This window comes from Heterodontus francisci, chromosome 13, assembly GCF_036365525.1.
Source record: "Heterodontus francisci isolate sHetFra1 chromosome 13, sHetFra1.hap1, whole genome shotgun sequence".
In the NCBI taxonomy this organism is placed as follows: Eukaryota; Metazoa; Chordata; class Chondrichthyes; order Heterodontiformes; family Heterodontidae; genus Heterodontus; species Heterodontus francisci.
In genome coordinates, this window is record NC_090383.1 from 12,731,488 (window position 1) to 12,752,221 (window position 20,734).

At 38.2% G+C, this 20,734-nt stretch overlaps 1 protein-coding gene across 6 annotated transcripts in view; it reads right to left on the reverse strand.

The window, feature by feature from the left end:
- Positions 1 to 9,394: 9,394 nt before the first annotated feature.
- The window catches only part of gzf1 (GDNF-inducible zinc finger protein 1), a 37,588-nt gene continuing 26,248 nt past the window's right edge, over positions 9,395 to 20,734 (reverse strand). For all 6 annotated transcript variants that reach the window (XM_068044381.1, XM_068044384.1, XM_068044383.1 and 3 more), the window contains 3 exons: positions 14,518 to 14,685; positions 13,526 to 13,683; positions 9,395 to 10,172 (listed from right to left, as the gene is read on the reverse strand). In XM_068044381.1, coding sequence (XP_067900482.1) covers positions 9,507 to 10,172; positions 13,526 to 13,683; positions 14,518 to 14,685 — 992 coding nt within the window. In that variant the 3' untranslated portion in view covers positions 9,395 to 9,506. The remainder of the gene's footprint in view (positions 10,173 to 13,525; positions 13,684 to 14,517; positions 14,686 to 20,734) is intronic.

Below are 20,734 nucleotides of genomic sequence, written 5' to 3' on the forward strand. Positions count from 1 at the left end.
TATTTTATTATGTATTTCATATGTATTCGTATGTTGCTAATTCAGGTTGTTTTATTCAATGACATTGTTTTATGGCTCCTATTCACTGTCCCCCTTCCTCTCAATTCATACTGGCACTCTTCCCCTCAATTCACATCCGCACTGGTCACAGATTCAACCTTCCCTTGATGCACCCCTCACCTAAAGCTGGTGCTGCACTGGGATAATTAAAGATTGCTACATACTATGAGTGAGAATTCCTGATCTTGTGAGTTGCGTGAGAATAGGAATTCTTGTCCATAACATTTAACAGCATTCAAGTGGCCAGAGTCACAGTAGCACCAGTTCGGAGTGGAAGTGAAAGGCAAGTTAATGAATAGGGTATGATGATTTTTGCAGGGCTTCATGCTAAAAATGCAGCCATAATTTTCAGTAAATCTGTCTAGGGCTAGGTCACATTACAAAACAAACCCACTGCATTTATTTCTGCTGCATCCAACAACAACCATCACCAGAATTTATCACTTTAGTATACATTTGTAGTCAGCCACTTGCCTGGAGCAGCAGTAATTAATGTCTGGGATTTATTTATATGAACATTGTGTTATGACATTTCACTGGCTGCACCGCATTTGCTCTCTATGAACTTTGATGGTGAGTGTATTTATTACTGTTTAAAGTTTTTAAAAAAATGTAAACAATAGGAGAAATGACTAACACTCAAGTCATTGTGAATGCAGAATTTCACTCATGGATGAAACATGAAAACAAAGCACACTTTTTTGAATTCCATGCCAATATTCAGCAGCACCCATACTAATATCAAGTATCTTGGCTCTGCAAATCCTCATTCAACTCGTTAGCTATACATTGAATTTTACTCTCAACTGTTAATTGCTGTTGCAAATTGTGCAGATATCATACACTAGAAAATGATAGTGACAAAATTCACATAAAAGACCTGAAAAACAAGTAAGGCTGATTCAACAGATCAATAATTGAAAATTTTGTTTCTATTTGAATCAGATCAAGATATAATTTTTTGGGAAGGTGGTGAGAGTAGGAATTTTGCAGTTTGAAGCTGTTTCTGGAGCAAGTTGCATCACCTGTATAAACATATCTAATTTGGGATTGTGACATAGCTTTAGGTGCACTGCACATTTGGAAAAACCGAGTTCCGTATCCTATGAATGTTTAGTAAACTTTTATATTAAGCAATTACTACATCTTATACCTTTTATTTTGGAACTTAACACCATCTCCCATCTTTCAGGAAGAGGTTGGAGATCCACAGTACCACAGATTGTTTATAGTTTCAGAGAAGTAACAAAACTTCATTTGATTGTACCTCTACAACCTAGGAGGACAAGGGCAGCAGATGCATGGGAACACCACACCTGCAAGTTCCCCTCCAAGCCACACACCATCCTGACTTGGAATTATATTGCTGTTCCTTCAATGTCACTGGGTCAAAATCCTGGAACTCCCTTCCTAACAGCGCTGTGGGTGCACATACACCGCATGGACTGCAGCAGTTCAAGCCGGCTCATCACCACTTTCTCAAGGGTAATTAGGAATGGGCAATAAATGCTGGCCTAGCCAGCAACACTTAAATCCTGTGAAATAATTTTAAAAATGCAATAGCAAAGTTGTCTCATGAATAAAATAGAAAATTGAGAATGTGATACTGATCTGTGATTCCAGCTACATGACAACTCTACTACCAATGATAAACTATTGAAGTCTGGGCAATAAAAACAGAAGAAAAATCTTTAGATAAAGTAAAAAACGACTGGGAAGCACTGGAAAGCTACTCAAATCTGCCCATAAATATAACAGAAAACACCAAGTACAAATGTGCTTTTACTTTTAATCTATCTCTTCAGGTTGGGGGTTGACATTCCTCTGAGCAGTTTATAATAAATTCCTTGTACTTTTAAACAATTATTAACTATTAGTTAATGAATTAATGACATTAAAATAACACGGGCAGCAACGTAATACAAACACATCGATCAGTACTCTAAAAAAGGAAATTAAATACAAACAAGCAACACCACTGTTAGCTATGAAAGTAGATAGATGCCTACTTCTAGACTTCTGCCAGTACGAACCCGAGTGACGTATTCAGTAATTTCCCTTCTCTCTGTGCTGCTTCACCTCTCTTGCGATATGGAGCATTGCTAAGCTGTGAACTTCACAATGAGGGGCATCGTGTACGATCTACTGCAGGTGCAATAACTGAGAGCTGGCAGTAATCCACACTCTAGGCATGAAAATGAGGTGTATTTGCTAGGCTTTTCAGCGGCATAGAAATTATTTCAATAACATTCTATACTTGAAATTAGTTGAGCTCATCTTACCTGAGTCAGAGGTTGTGGGCTTAAGGCCTCTTTAGGACTTGACTGCACAATCTAGTCTGACACTTCCAACAAAGTAGCACCCTCTCAGTACTGTAGTGGAGGCACTGTCTTTTGGATGTGATATTAAAGCCTGCCTTGACAAGTAGACATTAAGGATCCCGTGGCACTATTCTAACAGCAGGGAGTTCTTCAGCTGTCCAGAATAACATTTCTTAATCACCACTTGCTGTTTATGGGACCATGCTGTACATAAAAGTGATTACTACATCTGCCTACAAAACAGTGATCCATTTCCAAAGTAATTGTTGGCTGAGAAGTACCTTGGGCTGTCCGGGAAACATGATACAAGTGCTCTAAAAATGCAGTGTTCTTTCCTATAACATTGACAACAAAAATGAGATTGCATGGAATTGGAGGTAGCCTTTGACTTGGGTTAAAAATTGGTTGGGAGGAAGAATTCAGTGGGGATAAAGGGTATACACTCCGATTGGCAGGATGTTATAAATCATGTTCCCCAAGAATCTGTTCTGTGGCCTCAATCTTTCACCATATTCATTAACGATTGGATTAAGGATGAGTTGTATTTCCAAGTTTGCAGTTAACATTAAGTTAGAAGGGGCTGTAAGTAGTGCAAATGGGAACAGTAAGTTGCAGAGGGATATAGATTAAGTAAGTGGGCAAAAACTGTGGCAAATGGAGTTCAATATGGATAAATATAAAGTCATCCACTTTGGATCCAAGAAAAATAATTCAGGGTATTTTCTAATTGGTGAGAAAGGAAGACCAGTACAGCAGCAAAGAAATTTACAAGTCCAAGCACAGAAATCATTAAAAAGTAGTAGACAGGTACTAAAACAATAAAAAGATTAATGCAATGTTGGCCTTTATCTCAAGGTAGCTGGAATACAAAGGGAAGAATTACTTCAGTTGTATATTTCCCATCTGGAACACTGCACTCAGATTTGGCTGGTGCACCCGAGAGACAATATTTATAGGGAGTGCGGCGCAGATACACCAGAATGACACAGCTAGAGGGTTAAACGGTAAAGACAGGTTACATAAACTTGGCTTGTATTCTCCATGAGCTTTGAAGACTAAGGGGTAAGCTGATCGAGGTGTTTAAACTTAAAAGGATATGATAGAGTAGATACGGAGAAATCATTTCCTCTGGTGGGGAATCAAGAACAAGTAGACATAACCTTAATATGAGAGCTAGGCCATTCAGGAACAAAATCAGAAAGCAATTTTTCACACAAAGGGTAGTAGAAATCTGGAATTCTACCCACACCCTTGGCACCCACCACCCCCAAAGGCTATGGATGACAGGACTATTGGAGCCTTCAAGACTAAGACGGATAGATTTTCGTTAGGTAAAGGATATGGAGCAAAGGCAAGTAAATGGGGTTCAAGTGTAGATCAGCCAGGATCTAACTGAATGGAGGAAGTTTCAAGGAGCTGGATAGCCTACTCCTGTTTCTAATGTGCCTAAATGCTTATTAAAGTTTAACAGGCTGTTCAAGTACAAGTGTGTAAAGCAAAGATAAAGGAAAACAACATAAAAAGATCTGTTGCACATTGATATCTTTACTACCTATATAGCACTTTCATAGGAAAATAAGAAAATAAACATAGTTGATGCTTTCTAAGATAAATAACATTTTTGTTTGAAGCATCAGACTACCAATGTTAACAAATTATTAGAAATAATGACAATGCTCAAACTTGCTTCACTCAAAATGACCATTTAACATGATGAAAATGCACACCATAACATATTAGAGATATGAAAAAAAATAAATAGGATATGTTTGTAGAGAACCATTCATGTTGAAAGTTCAACTATTGAGCTTTTAAATATTCAAAAAGCCCTAAAATGTCAGGTCAGCAATATAGTCTGATTTTAATAGGTACTTTGCTTGCACATAAAACCACATCTTTTTTAGAACTTGTGCATCTTTTACTTTTCTGCTAATAAATTCCTTTCCTGCATCTGTTTTCAGCAAGATTTGTTATGTGGAAGACGCAAGAGAATGGAATAACAGGGTGTTGGTGTCCGGTGGAGTAGCTATGCAAAATTGAGTTTGAAGTCAAAGTTTGTTTTTATCTTTCCAGTTTTTCTGGGGAGGTGGGTGTGGGTGGTGAGTATGGGAGACAGAGACAGGCAGGGAGGTCACAGAAGACAAGAGAGCAGAAAAGGCTGGCAATTTGGAAGCTATATGGCCAGGCCTGTTGAGAGCACCAAAAGCTATTGCAAGGTTTGTTCACCAAGAACTTTCCAAATAATCTTGAAGAAACAGATCAAGGCTTCTTGGATCACAAGTGTACTTAACAACACAAATTACCAGGCAAACAATATAATGAATTTGTATGTTGAACTTTAAAATTCTACTTTTAATAGACATTCCAACTGCTTTGCTTAAAAATTCAGTTAATATTTCAAATTGCTTTTTCATATATCCGATCACAGAAATCTGAACACTTCTTCATGTCAACTTAAAACAGGAGAAAAGTAAAAATTTACAAAGAATTAAGATACTGCTCTCAAATTCATTCAAAAATGCAGCTCAAAGGTCATAAGGATACAAAGCCTTCTGTACACTTTTGATACACTAAAAATACACGTTTACCCCATTTTCTTTAGATTTGCCTTAGGCAACACTTCTGTTAGGGAAAATCAATAAACTAAACAACGTCAGTAGCATGGGAGGCATCATAACTCCTTTTGGGGAGGTTTTGTCTGGTGCTTGCAGATGCTGGACATTAAAAAAATGTTATTGGCAGTAATTAGGTTTGTGTCCACTACCTTGGATGTGGACACAGGCAGCCTGAATGCTCAGGATGTTATGAAGGTCACCAGCACATTTTTGTCATTGCTGGCCTGTAGAGCTTCCCCGATCAATACCAATTTGCAAATGTCACTCTGCACAATTAGCCATTGCTGCTTAACCTGCGCCTGTGACCCAGTGAAAATGGTTCTGCAACATAAATGGGGTATTTGCTGAATGACCTAGATTGAAACTTAATTTTTGCTCAGCGAAAGTTCCTTTTATTTGTATTTGAAAGCAATACCCTTGTTTTCTTAGGTATGTTTTCTATGGAAGGCACTTTCCACTATATTATCCTCAACCTGGGAGAGAGGTAATCTAGGCCAAAAACACTAAATTACACTAATGTTTCATAATCAACTAGTGGAAAATGTGACAGGTGGGACAAGGTAACATTACTAACCTTTGCTTCAAATTGAAACATTCACTATAATTATTATCCAATAAGGATAAACAGAATATCTAAAACAGACCCTGCCAAAGAGAAAGAAAGAGGCTGCAAGGTGGGGAGATATATAAACACTGGTGCAGAAGGGAAAAATGATAAAAACAAATTCGAAAATTAGTGAACAGAATACGAGTTAATGTTCAAAAATAACTGGGAGTCAGGAATGAGTGGTACATGTGTAAATGCACAAAGTATTTAAAACAAAAGTGAAGAGTTAGCATTTACAAGGTGCAACAACTTGCCAAGGCTTCTTTGACAGCACCTACCAAGCTCATGACCTCTAGCACCCAGGAAAACAAGGGCAGTAGGTGCAAACGAACAGAACCACCACCTGAAAGTTCTTCTTCAAGTCCACATCATCCTGACTTGGAAATATATCGCTGTCATTCATTGTCATTGGGTCAAAATCCTGGAACTCCCTCTCTAACTGTGCATATACCTGTACCACATGGGCTGCAGTGGTTCAAGGTGGTGGCTTAACATCACCACCTCAAGGGCAATTAGGGTTGGGCAATAAATGCTGGCCTTTCCAGCAACGCCCATTAATGAATGTAAAAATGGAGGAATTTGATATTAAAGCTATGACAGAGACGTACCTTCATCTAGAAAAGGAGTAAAATCATATTTCTGGTTGTAACATTTTCTGGATAAGAAAATTCAGCAAGAAAGGACGTGGCTTAAAATCACTGGGCAGAAATTTTAGCAAGCAGGCCTATGGATCAGCAGCAGGAAATCTAAACATCAAAATGGGTAGAAAGCAAACTAAATATATTTTTATGGAAAGACATTAAAAATGGAGCTCCATGGATAAAAAGGGAGGCATATAATAAAATTACAACTAATAAAGTTAATCATGAGATGAAAGTGGAGATTAGAAAGACTAAAAGAGAATATGAAAGAGACTTGCAGACAATAGAAAATGAAATAGGGGCTTACGTAAGCATATAAAAAGTAAAAATAGTTAAAGGAGAATAACCACTCGGATGAAGGAGGGACAAACTGTAGAGGATAATTTGGCACAGAGATTAAATAAATAGTGTTTATTTTTATAAATAACAGCGGAAGTGAAAATGTAGGTAGACGACAGGATATGGAACAACTGTTGAGATAATTGTAGAAAAAGAGTTGGTTCTTAAAAAGCTCAGAACTCAGGATGGATAAGTCACCAGACCCTAATGACATACACCCTTGGCAGTTGGAGGTGGCAGAGGCTTGACCAGTTTTTTTCCAAACCTACTTATATATGCAAATTTTGTTGTGGGAGAGAAGCCGATGTAAAAACTTTTGTTCCAGAGGAAGAGGAGGAGAGAACAGGTATTTTTAAACTTACTAGTGGGCCTCCTGTGGCATTGCCATCAATGGGCCATATTATACAGTTTTAAGATAACTCGAGTTTATGCCATGGAATGCATTCTGCTGCTAATGTGGATCCGTGGTTAATGTGACCTGGCTCCTTAAGGCTACCAGGTCCAATTGCTGTAGGTAAACATAGCCTGAGGTCAACTAGAGCTTTTCTGTTGTTTGATGAGGGAAATAGGCAAATTGGAAGGTGTCTGCAACTTTTCATCACTGGCTCAAGAGAAAAAGAAAGAAATGACACCCTTTCGCACTCTGAAATATGATGCACACTTTCAAAACTTTTATATGAAATAGATGGATTGAAGGGAAGACAGTGTTTATCACTATATTGAATTAGATTGATAATTTCTAACAAGTTTTTTTTTAAAAAGAGCCAAATGATGAGTTGGGAAATGGAAATAAGGTTGTTGAAATAAAAACAAGAAATGCTGGAAATACTCAGCAGGTCTGGCAGCATCTGTGGAGAGAGAAGCAGAGTTAACATTTCGGGTCAGTGACCCTTCTTCGGAACTGACAAATATTAGAAATGTCAAAGGTTATAAGTAAAGCGAGGGTGGGGCAAGAGATAACAAAGGAGACGGTGTAGATAGGACAAGGTCACAGAATAGCTGACCGGAAGGTCATGCAGCAAAGGCAAACAATATATTAATGGTCCGTTAACACCCTATCTATACTAATGCTTTGTCTTTCAACACACCATTAACATATTGTTAGGGCGGCGCAGTGGTTAGCACCGCAGCCTCACAGCTCCAGGGACCCGGGTTCGATTCTGGGTACTGCCTGTGCGGAGTTTGCAAGTTCTCCCTGTGTCTGCGTGGGTTTTTGCCGGGTGTTCCGGTTTCCTCCCACATCCAAAAGACTTGCAGGTGATAGGTAAATTGGCCATTGTAAATTGCCCCTAGTATAGGTAGGTGATAGGGAATATGAGATTACTGTAGGGTTAGTATAAATGGGTGGTTGTTGGTCGGCAGAGTCTCGGTGGGCCGAAGGGCCTGTTTCAGTGCTGTATCTTGCCCCACCCTCGCTTTACTTGCTTATAACCTTTGACATTTCTAATATTTGCCAGTTCCGAAGAAGGGTCACTGACCCGAAACGTTAACTCTGCTTCTCAATCCACAGATGCTGCCAGACCTGCTGAGTATTCCCAGCATTTCTTGTTTTTATTTCAGATTTCCAACATCCGCAGTATTTTGCTTTTATTTAAGACTGTTGAAAGTCTGGACAATTTGATGAAGAATTTTCCACTACCGATGGTGCTAAAACTCTGTCAGAGGCCCCATCCATGTTAATTTTCAAAAGAGAGCTCACAATCTGACTAATGAAAGTCCATCAGAAAAACTGATAAACTTCCATAAAGCATTTTGGATGCTGTTGAGATAATAAGTTAGCGTACACAGATACTAGGCAAGCAGCAGAGCACAAACTGCCCAATTTGTTTTAAATAAAACTGCATGTCATTTTGACTTGACATCCTCTACAATTGCATTTGTGGGATTCGCAAAACAATAAATTATATTCAAGGTAGATACAGGTTTACAAGATGACCACAAAAGCCAAATATTATATGTGTTAAAGTGAAACAAATTTCTCCTACTACAAATATTCTCTATATGTCTAATACACTCAATTACCACTTCATACATTTTACAGGTTTAAGCATCATTCTGACCGAAGATTCGCTTCAGGACATTAGTGGCAATTTGAGATTGGAAAAGAAGTCTTTGAAACATGTTCAATTCATACATTTGCATTTGGTATTATGACATTATCAATAAAAATTACATGAAAGCATCGTTTCCCTCAAACTACTCATCTACCTACATAGAATTAAAAGGCACGTGCATTTCCATGGGGGAATTTGGGATGTAAGTACTGATATCCACATTGTAAGGCTATAAGGCCTGAAATGCTACGGGTGTCCAAATAAAAGTAAGAAAGCATATTTGTCCATTATCAGCCAACAGACCTCTTGGACAAAAACTTAAACATGCTACTTTGCAAACTGCATGCAAAAGGTTATCAAACAATCAGGTGCCATATAAGTTTGCCACAATTAATATTAGCTTTAAAAAAAATTATTGCATAACAGATCAAAAATTAGCATCACATGATTTACTCTGAAGAAATTATCAAATAATATTCGATTAAAAGATCTGACGCTTCAACATCCAATAGTCAAACCTTATCTGGTTACTAAACTTACTTTATCTAAAAAAAATCAATTTCATGGAAATCCTAGCACAAAATGTATCAGAAAAAGGTGGAAGTACAAAAGGAACTAAATTGCAACTTTGTAAGCTTCAAAAGGAGTTACGAAAATAAACTAGTGCTGTTGATGCTCCAGTTTACAACACCAGATTATACATCTGCAGCCCAGTAAGAATTGCAAGTATTTCATAGATAACCCAAGGATGACAAAATAGGATGTATAATTTATTTATTTTTCCCTTTCAAAATCTAGATTTTGATTATTTAAAATTAATCCATGAGTCTAGGGGATAATGGAAACAATACAGCAGGTTAAACACTAGTTTACATTTGAATAGTCTGTATATTGGTCACTCCATTTACTGTACTCTGCAATGCTGGCAGATTATCAGTCTGCATAACAGTTAGCTGTGAAGACCCTGCTGATATGGTGACAGGTGTTCCACTCTGTATTTGCCCAACCCCAGTTGCATGTGTTAACATGTTATTGATGTGACTAGTCATGGCTAGGCATGCAGGCACAGAAACTGTAGTCACAATGCTTGTGCTAGGGGTCCCATTTTTTTCCAATGCATTGCTGTCAAGGACTAGAGCTTGTGGACTTGCTGCAACTAACTGTTCAACATTAGCCAAGGTATGCAAGTGAGGCTGTACTGAATCTGTTGAGGCATGGAGTACAGCAAGCTCATTAAAAGTGGCTGTCATAGAGGATGCGTGAGTTACCATAGTGATGGAAGGCAGACCAGCTGACCTCCAATCTGAAATACCAGGTGTGTTTTGCTCATGTGAAGAGATGTTTCCATGGAGCGTTACTGTATTTTGGTCACTGATTATTTCTGTGCAAGATGCTGATTCTTCTTGTGCTTCTGAAGGGGCAACTTGCTCACAATCAACAAATGCGGGGAGATCTGTTCTTTGAATATGGCCCTTTTTAGAGTTCTCATCCAAAGTGACAAGGAAGGATTGCCATGGTGCATTCTTGTTATGAACCTGTTAATTTTAATAAAAACAAACTTTGTGATTTAAATAATTTAAGAACGGAACAGTTCAAATGCACATGTTTAAAATATTTCATCATAAAGCATGTACAAAACACAATGCAACTGAGCTGGAACCTTGCTGAATGTGTTCACACTGCTATGCTATGTGTAACTTTCATGATTATAGATTTAAAGAGAAAATGGACCAGAAACAGTATAATTAAGTTTAGAAAAGTTCTTCATAATAACAAGAAAAGTTGCAAGTGACACCAGTAAGGAGGCTATAATTATTAGGAGGGAATGAACAGGCTGGGACTCTTCTCTAGAAAACAGAAGGCTGAAGGGGTGACCTAATTAAGGCCTTTAAAATTATGAAGGGATTGGTTAGGGTAGACATAAAGATGTCTCCATTTGTGGGGAAGTCCCAAACTAGAAGTCAAATATGGAAAAGTCACTAAAAAATCCAATAAGGAATTCAGGAGAAACTTCTTTGCCCAAAGAGTGGTTAGAATTTGGAAAGTGCTACCACATGGAGTAGTTGAGGTGAATAGCACAGCTACATTTAAAGGGAAACTAGATAAGTGAATGAGGGAGAAAGGAACGGAAGCGCAAGGAAGTTATGCTGAACCTTTATAAAGCTCTGGTTAGACCACAACTGGAGTATTGTGCCCAGTTCTGGTCACCACACTTTAGGAAGGATGTGAGGGTCCTTGAGAGGGTGCACAGGAGATTTACCAGAATGGTTCCAGGGATAGCAGATTTTAGTTACAAGGTTAGGTTGGAAAAGCTGGGGTGGTTCTCCTTAGAGCAAATGAGATTGAGGGGAGATTTAATAGAGGTATACAATATTATGACAGGTTTAGAAAAGTTAGATAAGGAAAAACTGCTCCCATTAACTAATGATACAAGGATTAGGGCACACAGGTTGAATGTTTTGGGCAAATAATGCGGGGGACTATGAGGAAGAACCTTTTTGCGCAGAGGGTGGTAATGACCTGGAACACTCTGCCCACAAGGGTCGTGGAAGCAGAGACAATCTGACTTCAAAAGGAAATTGGATGGTCACATGAAGGAAATAAACTTGCAGGACTATGGGGATCGAGTGTGGGAGTGGGACTGACTGGATAGCTCCATGGAGAGCTGGCATGGACTCAATGGGCCAAATGGTTTCCTTCTGTGCCATAAATGACTGACTCTATGACATGCTGTTAGGGTTAGATAAAGTAGGGTGGGAGGTGTGCAGTATAAAAACTGAAGCAGAGCAGCTGGGCCAAACAGTCTATTTCTGTGCTGTAAATTCTACATAATACCATCTAGTCACTGGATTCCTAAACATTTTAGAGCATGAAAAGCAGGTTGAATGTACCTACAAGTCTCACTCTTACCATGAAAGATATCGTCACTAAGTTACCCCTAACCATATATCACTGTCTGCAAGAGAATTAAATAATTTCTGTATTACCTGAAATCTTCCTTGGAAATATCACCTCAAATAACTTGAAATAAAAGTCTGGCATTCTAAAATCTCAGGAATTTCAAAGGCATTTCACAGAATTCTACAAAATCACATTAATTATGGCTCGGGCATTGATTTAATGCAACAAAATTAGCAAAAATCATAGGCTGGTGTGGAGGAAATGTGGCACTTGCAAGGGATATTGCAAGGGAGTAAAGTGGAATGCATTGAGTCTGTAAGACCATCTAGGGAAAAGACCAGCTGTTATTGTAACTAGCTGGTCTTATTGTTGGCACTCACTTCAACTCTGCACTTCAGTACTTTGATTGAGATTCTGATTTTAAACAATGTCAGTGAACAAAACTTTTGCCAGCTGTAAGACCAATTGTTAAATTAAGCTGTTGGAATCTTCTGTCCATGTTAAATGGATAGAGAGACAGAATACTGCAATTTAAAACAAATCTATTAAAATGCCAGTGAGGAAAGAAACAAAAGACACTTGCCCTAATCAAAGCAGAAAACTTCATAATTCGGAACCACTGGCTGAACTTTAAAAAAAACTTGCGTCAAAGTTGCTTTTATAAAGTAACTTCAATTATAAATGAAATAGCCTACTGAACAGAAACCGTAGCACCATTCTAATACTAGGAAAGATTGCTATGGTAAACAGTAAAGGCTAGGACTAAAGTTTTTTGTCCTTATGCTTTAAATATTGCTCAAAGACTCTTTATTTTACAGAGACAAATGACTATTTAAAAAAAAATTCTTCTTTCTGTGCATGAATGTGCTTCTCCTATATCCCTTCTTCATTTTCTTCTTACAGCTTCCAGTTTTATTAACAATTTCCACAAAGCAAATACTAGCTGACTTCCAGCAGCATTGTTTCTGGGGGGTGAACACAATGGGATCTGCCCAACAGTGACTGCAAATAATTTTTTTTTATTCTTTCATGGGATGTGGGCATCATTGACAAGGCCAGCATTTGTTGCCCATCCCTCATTGCCCTTGAACTAAGAGGCTTGCTCGGCCATTTCAGAGGGCAGTTAAGAGTCAACCACATTGTTGTGGGTCTGGAGTCACATAGGCAGACCAGGCAAGGACGGCAAATTTCCTTCCATAATGGACACTAGTGACCAGATGGGCTTTTATGACACCATATGATAGTTTCCACCATTACTGAGACTCGAATTCAATTCCATATTTTTATTAATTAATTGAATTTAAATTCCACCAGCTGCTGTGGGATTTGAACCCATGTCCACTGAGCATTAGCCTGGGCCTCTGGATTACCAATCCAGTGACATTACTACTACACCACTATTTCCTCCACAAGGGTCCAAGATTGCATGGTAGAGAAACCCAAAATGTGGAAAGGGCAAAATCTGCACACGTGGATATCAAAATAGCAGCACTGAATAGCCTGCTGTGAGGGCCAAAGACTAGAACAGTACCTTGGGAATGGAGCAATAGGCAAGCTTATATAGACAATTTCCATTCTAAATGTGGATATTGCAATTTATAGTAGAAAAGTTTATAGTAAATGCACGCAGAAGCTAGATGTTAAACATTAAGAGATTATCACAAGCAATCTTAAGATATATATGTTTGTGATAAAGTCTCAATCTGTTAGGTTAATGCATTTGTCAGTGTTTGTAATCTGGCTATGTAAGACTGATTATTTTGGGCAAAAACAAGACTATGACATAGCAGATATGACTGCAATTATTAGGAAATGGTAGCACCCAACTGCAGATATGCTAGAATCTACTTTGCTTCACAAAGACTTTAATGTAACTTGCAAACCAGATTACTCTGGAAACAGGAAAAGTGCTCATCTGCAAATAATAGTTTGAACAAAGCATTATAGAGAAAACACATCCATTCTGTGGAATCATTCAGATACTCACTGAAGCATGTCTTCTAAGTGTAGATTTATCAGTAAAGGTCCTCCCACATGCACTGCACATAAAAGGTTTCTCTCCTGAATGTATGCGATAGTGGCGTTGCAAAGCATTCAGCTGTGTGAACTGTTTGCCACACTGGTCACAGCAATAGGGTCTCTCACCTGAATAAGATGTAATAAATTACTGGAGGCTAAAACAGAACACCATGCTTGCCTCAGCACTTCAAAGCTTCAAACATTTCATTCAGGGGACTTTAGCAATATGCTACCAGCTTTATAATGTACAAATAAAATTTCCAAATTATGCATCCAGGTTGCTGCTGTTTAATATCTCACATTCTTCCCTTAGAAAGTAGGGTGAAGGAGTGGAAGGAATCACAGGCTGATTTATGAACCCTCCTTCCATGGCCAATCTACTCACATGACGGTCACCTATAACTTCAGAATTTATATCCAGTGCTATTACTTTTTTCTTTCTTAAGGTGCGGACCACTTGCACCAAGTGCCCTTTGCTAACTCATCCAAGTGGCTAATTTTCATATTTGGCGTTGACAGTGGGTGGCAGTAAGGATATCAGAATCGAGACAGATCTGTTGTAAGCTACCATCTGCACTTTCCAGCAGCAATTATAAAGGCAAAGACTCTCGATACATACTCTCCAGCCAATGAAATTATTTCAAAATTCAATTTAGTAAATTAATGTTATAAAGAGATCTAGTATCAATAATAGAATCTCACTTGGAGATAAAGAACCATTCTTCCCCCATATCTCTCCCTACCAAAGGTTGGGTACTTCTTTTCCCGAACTTTGTAAAGCTTTGAATCTTTGATTTGTAATGCCATTTGTTTTAATACAGCTGCTCCAGTCAATTGCAAAATTTTGTATCTTTAGAAAATCTGTATTAAAGCAAGTTCAGGTAAATACTGAATGAGGCAAGTTTTTTGGTCCACTGAGCTTTCATGAGAAATGAAAGTCAGAACAAAATCATATCACACCTGTGTGAACTCTAAGGTGTTGGTGAAGAGAATTTCTCTGTGCGAAAGCTCGGTAGCAGATGTGACATACAAATGGCTTGGATCCAGTGTGGATTCTATTGTGATGTTTCAGATACTCCTTTGAAGCAAAACTCTTGCCACATGTTTCACACATAAAAGGTCTTTCACCTGCAAGATAAAACAGTCTAATTAATACAACTGCATAAACTATGTTGGAAATTTGGATGTTAGTGATCATGAACAGTTGTGACTATTTCATATAGTAACAGGAGAAGGACATTCAGCCCTTTGAGCCTGTTCCACCATTCAGTGAGATTAGGGCTGATCTATATCCCAACTCCAACCACCCACCTTGGCTCCATATCCCTTAATACCTTTGGCTAGCAAAAATCTAATGATATATTTAAAATGAATTGAGCTAGCGTCTACTGCTTTTTGAGAGTGCGTTCCATGCTTCTACCACCCTTTGCATGAATTATTTCCTAACTTCTCTCCTTAATGGCCTGGCTCTGCTTTTAAGGTTGTGTCCCTTGTCCTAGACTTGCCCACAGTGGAAAAAGTTTCACTCTCTCTTCCCTACCAATTCTTTTCAAAATCCTAAGTACCTTAATCAAATCCCCCTTAACCTTCTATATTTCAGTGAATACAAGCCTAATTTATTTATCCTTATTATCTAACTCTTGCAGCCCTGATTATACTCTGGTGACTCTACATTGGACTCCTTCCAAAACCAATATATCCTTTCTAAGGTGCAGTGCCCAGAATGTGGTCTAAATCAAGGCTTTGTATAACTGCAGCAACAGTTCCTCCCCTTTATAGAATAAGGTACAACATCACTAGAGAAAGAAAAAATGTAATTGCTGAAATTCCAAAACAAAAACAAATAATGCTGGAAATACAGATAGATCAGTCAACATCTGAAGGAGAAAGACAGGTTAACCTAATCAGTAATGGCATAAACTGCTGTACCGCTCTACACGTGGATCAATAGAACTGAGAATGAGAACAAAAAACGAACATGGGCTCCAGTCTAAAGAACAGTTTAATGAATTATTGACAGCTGAGCATACAAAGGATATGTCTACATACAGCTGATGAGTTTGCAACGTTAAACTAATTTGGAAGAAGTGTTCTATTTATGCTTTTTTCTATTCTATGAAAGCTGCTTTTGGACAGTACTATGCAAATACTACTTAAATTCTATAAATTTGCCGACAGCTTTAATTCCATTAGGTTCCAAACATCTGTACAAGATAAAATATCAGCATTGAGAAGCTCTAGATAAAGATGAGCAAAAGAATCAATGCTCTTAAGGAACATACTTGCGCTGGGGTTTGCCATACGTTTGGTCAATTTAGACAGGGGTTGAGGGTTCAGTGATCCTACCTCAAGATTATGCTTCTGCCCACATGTGGTTTTCAAACATCTGATGTTCCAGTGGTATGGATGGTTTGCACATGCTGCAATTAAGAAGCTGATGCACAAAAACAAAAGCTCAACTTGCAGAGCTTGAATTCAGCCACTCCATGAAAGAGGTCACAAAATCATATAAAAGGAAATCAAATGGATTGTAATAGTGACGTTCCAGTTATATATATTGCATGCAATATGTAATATGTCAACATAAATAATTAATACAGCATGCAAATCATTTTACCATTTCCTGCCTAGTCTGCAGATTTTCCTGTAAAAGTCCAAAAGATTGGTTACTTCAACAACTTGCATTTCTATAGCACCCTTCATGTAGTGCAAAATCCCAGGAAACTCAACCATAAGGAACACCAGGGATAAGGAGGAATTAAGGGGGAACTGGAAGCATGGTTGAAAGAGGTTTTGAAAGAAGTGGCATAGTTAAATAGTTTAGGAAGAAGTTCTGGGGGTAGGGGTGTAATGACTGAAGGACTGACCACTAATGGCAGAACAGGCAGAATGGACAAGCAGTACAGAGCAAAGGGTATGTTGGAGGCAGACTGTTTGGGATTGTTCGGGTAAGAAGATAGGGGCCATGGCAAGCTGCAAGATAAAAATGAGTATGAAATCATTACACTCTAGGGGAACAAATAGCCAGTGGAGCTTAGGAAGGACAGGAATAGAGTGGGTTATCCAGTGCACAGAGGATGGGGGTTACAGAGTTTTGGATTAATTGGAATTTGTGAAAGATGGAGGAGGGGAGGGCAATGATAAGAGCATTTTAGAAATTAATTCTTGAAGAAGACAACAGTGCAGGAAGTGAGGCAATGGCATCAGATGTCTGGTGCTGTTGGTATCGTCCCATCATCCTAATGTGTGCCTCCAAGTGTCCCACTATCCTACGCCATCTCTTCAACATCGCTTACTTCCAGCTTACTTTCCTTTCTTCTTAAACATTTGCTTAACCCCAAGAAAATGATCTCTATTATTCTAACACCCTTCTAGTGGTACACGGCTACATTCTAAAGTTATAGAAATTGTTAACTTTCAAATGATCCATTACCTTGTAAGCTCTAGACTAATCGATCACTGACATGAATTTCAGTAAAGCCATTTTTCTGTTGATCTTGTTGCATATATTATGATCTTTGAAACTTTGGGACTAATTGGATAACTCATTCAATGAGTTGGCATTGGCAAAATGGGCCAAATGACAATCCTCTATGCTGCAAGATTCTATAACCATTCTTTTTGTGCTGTATTTGTTGGCTCCTCTCTGGTCCTGACCTCCTCCATTCATCATCCAACTCTATCCACACTTCTGATGATAATCTTACTTTACATTCATCAACTTCCTAAAGAAGTCTCTACTCCTCTTAGTAGACAGGCTGAATTTTGATCTATATTCCCTTGTTTGTTAGGGTGCTGAAAATCTTGTTTATTTCAATGCTTCTGTACAGAGTGAAATTCCTCTTAAGAAGTGGGAGACTGTCTGTCTGACTCCATAATTAACAGTCCTCTAGCAAAATTGCAAGACTGCGCATCTATGAAATTTACAATTTCAGGAATTAAGTATATAAAAGTTAGGTTGACACTTCAATGCAGGACTGAGGAAATGCTGCAATATTGAAGGTACCATCTTTAGGATGAAATATAAACCAAAGTCCAATTTACTTGTTTAGGTGAACATAAAAAGTCTGTAGAAGAGTTGGGGGTTCTCTGGGTGTCCAGACCAACATTTATCCTACAACCAAAACTATGAACACAGATTAACTGGTCATTAATTTCACGGTTGTTTGTTGTACAAACTCCTGCTTTATTTGCCTAATTTACAGCAGTGATCTCACATCAAAAACTGGTTGCGAAGAACTTTGGAACATTTGGACTATGTGAACAGTGCTATACAAATGCTATGTTTTCTTCTTTCTATAGAGAGAAAAATATATTCCCCTGTTCTTGGCTAAAACAGCATCAGCCCCCACACATTCTTCATGCCTTCTGCAAATCCAACCAACAGACATCAACAATGGTTCCACCTCGAGTTAGTTTTCAACTGTTGACATTCTTGCCCATACTATCTCTTCTCAGTTCTAACAGAACTGCCATAATTGTCAATAATGTCATCACTAAGAAAATGCAAACTTCTAGAATTGAAAATGCCAGGCAACAGACCATCAGGAGAATAAGCTATTGTAATTATAAGCTTCATCGAGGCCTTCAAGAGGCTTTAAGAAAATAATGAAGTCTAACCAGGATTGCATGGTCAAGGTTGCAATTTGAGGTTTGCCTTGTGGAGTTTTAATCAGAACTATAAAATCTTAATTGCCTTTAAAGAAAATTATTTCTGCATAACATGCTATATTCTACCATATGTATGGCCCTTTTTCCAATTTCACAAAGGCACCTCATGGTCCCAGGCTTAAGTAATGACAAATACACGAATAGGATGGTAATAGAGGGATACGGTCCCCGGAAGTGCAGAAAGTTTTAGTTTAGGCAGGCATCAAGATCGGCGCAGGCTTGGAGGGCCGAATGGCCTGTTCCTGCGCTGTATTGTTCTTTGTTCTGAATAACCAGAGAGCACCAAAGGCAGCCATTGCAGCTTTCCTCTGCTGGGGAACTAACTGGCCTTTGCTAAACACTTCTTGTGAATAGGACAATCTCAAACAGAGAAGCTTGCTGTGGAGAATTATAGGCATGAACCAATGTCCTACCAATTCATGGCAAAGCAGGAGTGCTACCAGTTAAAAATGATGAGACATGCATTTATTTTACATTAAAACGCTGCTAGTGATTAAATAGCTCTTTAATGACAATCCAATATTCAGTAACATTAAGATTTTAAGATGCAATAAATGGCAAGTGCAAAACGTAAGCTGAATATGTACTGAAACCATTGGAGGTTGAAAACATGTCAAATTATCAGAATGCCAGTTTAAGTTTATGAAGAAAATTTCGGCGACATTTCAGCTGAGTTTCATTCACATCACTGTGTACCACATTATGAAAACATATGTACATTATACCTTGTTTTTAGATGCTCACAAGTAGTTCCTGAAGTGTGATAATAACAATTTGAAAAACATGCAAATAAGACAATCAGCAATGGTCATACTATGACCGTTTTCAGAATCCTACATATGCCACCGGCAGTAAAAAGAAAATCACATATGAATGAAATCTGAAATAAAAACGAGAACATTTTATAAATGCATAGTGACTCATCAGTTTCTGGAAGAACATGTTAACGTTTTGGAGGCAGGAATTGCATCAAAACGTTAATATACTCTTTACTTCAGATGATCAACCAGCTGTGTTGTTCCATCATTTTCAGTTTTTACATGTCTGGATCCAATATTCTTTTTGAATATGTAGCAGTTATACCCAGCAATATTTCTTCCACAACATGGCTGACTGGAACTTGCATCAGTTTGAGAGAGAGAGAATTTCTTCCTAAATTACACGAACAAACTTGCTTTCAACTAGTACCTTATTACATCTCTCAGGAATATCCCAGAGCAAGTCACATTTAATGAATTACAATGATCCAGCCTATGTGGGAAAACTCCCTGTATTTCAAACAGAGTCATGGAGCTTTAATGTTCACCTAAACAGACATCTTACCTGGAGTAGAGTACCCAGTACAATGAAGCAGTCCTTCAGCGCTGCAATGAAGTATGTGTACAAGTCCCGGAGTGGATCTTGAATTATCAACTTTTCGGCTTCAGTTTATCAACTGAGCCAAGCTGATACTTACAATTAGGTTGCATAAAACAGAATAGATCAGAAAACGGGAGCTCTGAATTTGTTGATATTAACCAGGGTAAAACATAGAGCATCAAAATTACCCCCAGGATCCCTCACCATGAAAAAATAGCTAGGGTACTTGGTTGTCCAAGAATCCCTACTGGAAAGTATGTGTGTATAAATGTCAGCAGAGGACAGAATCAGACTTGATTCTAATGCCCTATATAATAAAACTCATTGCGATTCTCTCAAAAGAATGTACAGAGGGCTACTAGCAGCAAAAAACTATCTCTGCAAAAATAAAAGCCTTCAGGAGGACAGGAAAAATCTGGGGTCAAAAAACATTTCAGTTAAAAAAAAATTTCAACCTTTAGAATTTCAGCCATAAGAATACTACAAGAAAATTCAAGTTAATTTGGGAACCTTTTCCTTAAAATCTACATTCTCTTTTCACAGGGCGACATGAAAGAATGAGTGATTCTGCATTCCAAGCACTAAAGGACTCAATGGTGTTTGACATCTTAATATTGTTCCACTGTGTCGATGTATTCCATGGGTTAGAGTATATTACTGTTTGCGTATTTCCTTTTTGGCATGTCACTGTCACAAGCCAATTTGACTCATTCTTCAATGGAGTCGCCACAATCAAACCCTTTTATAACCAGTCCAGCCTTGGTTCTTCTGCAACCATTTCCAAGTCATCAGATGTACAAAATATGCACGATATGCTACTAAGCATTGGGCAATGACGTGGAAAAAAACATAATTCACAAAAACCTTGAACTAACTGCCAACACTGATCAACTAGCTGCAAATTACTCCCACAAACAGGCCAAATTAATTCCCCAGAAAATCCTTGCTTTATGAGTCATTTAAGAGCTTCCCCAGATACTAGAGCTTGCACAAAGACTCAAATTTTATTGGAATACTACCAGCTCCCAAATTTCTTCACATATCTGGACCTACCCAGAAAAGCAGCAGTTACAATTACTTTTCAGTTTGTTATTTACACACAAACACCCTTGTCTCCTTTTGGGATTTTTGTAAGCATTAAAAAGGT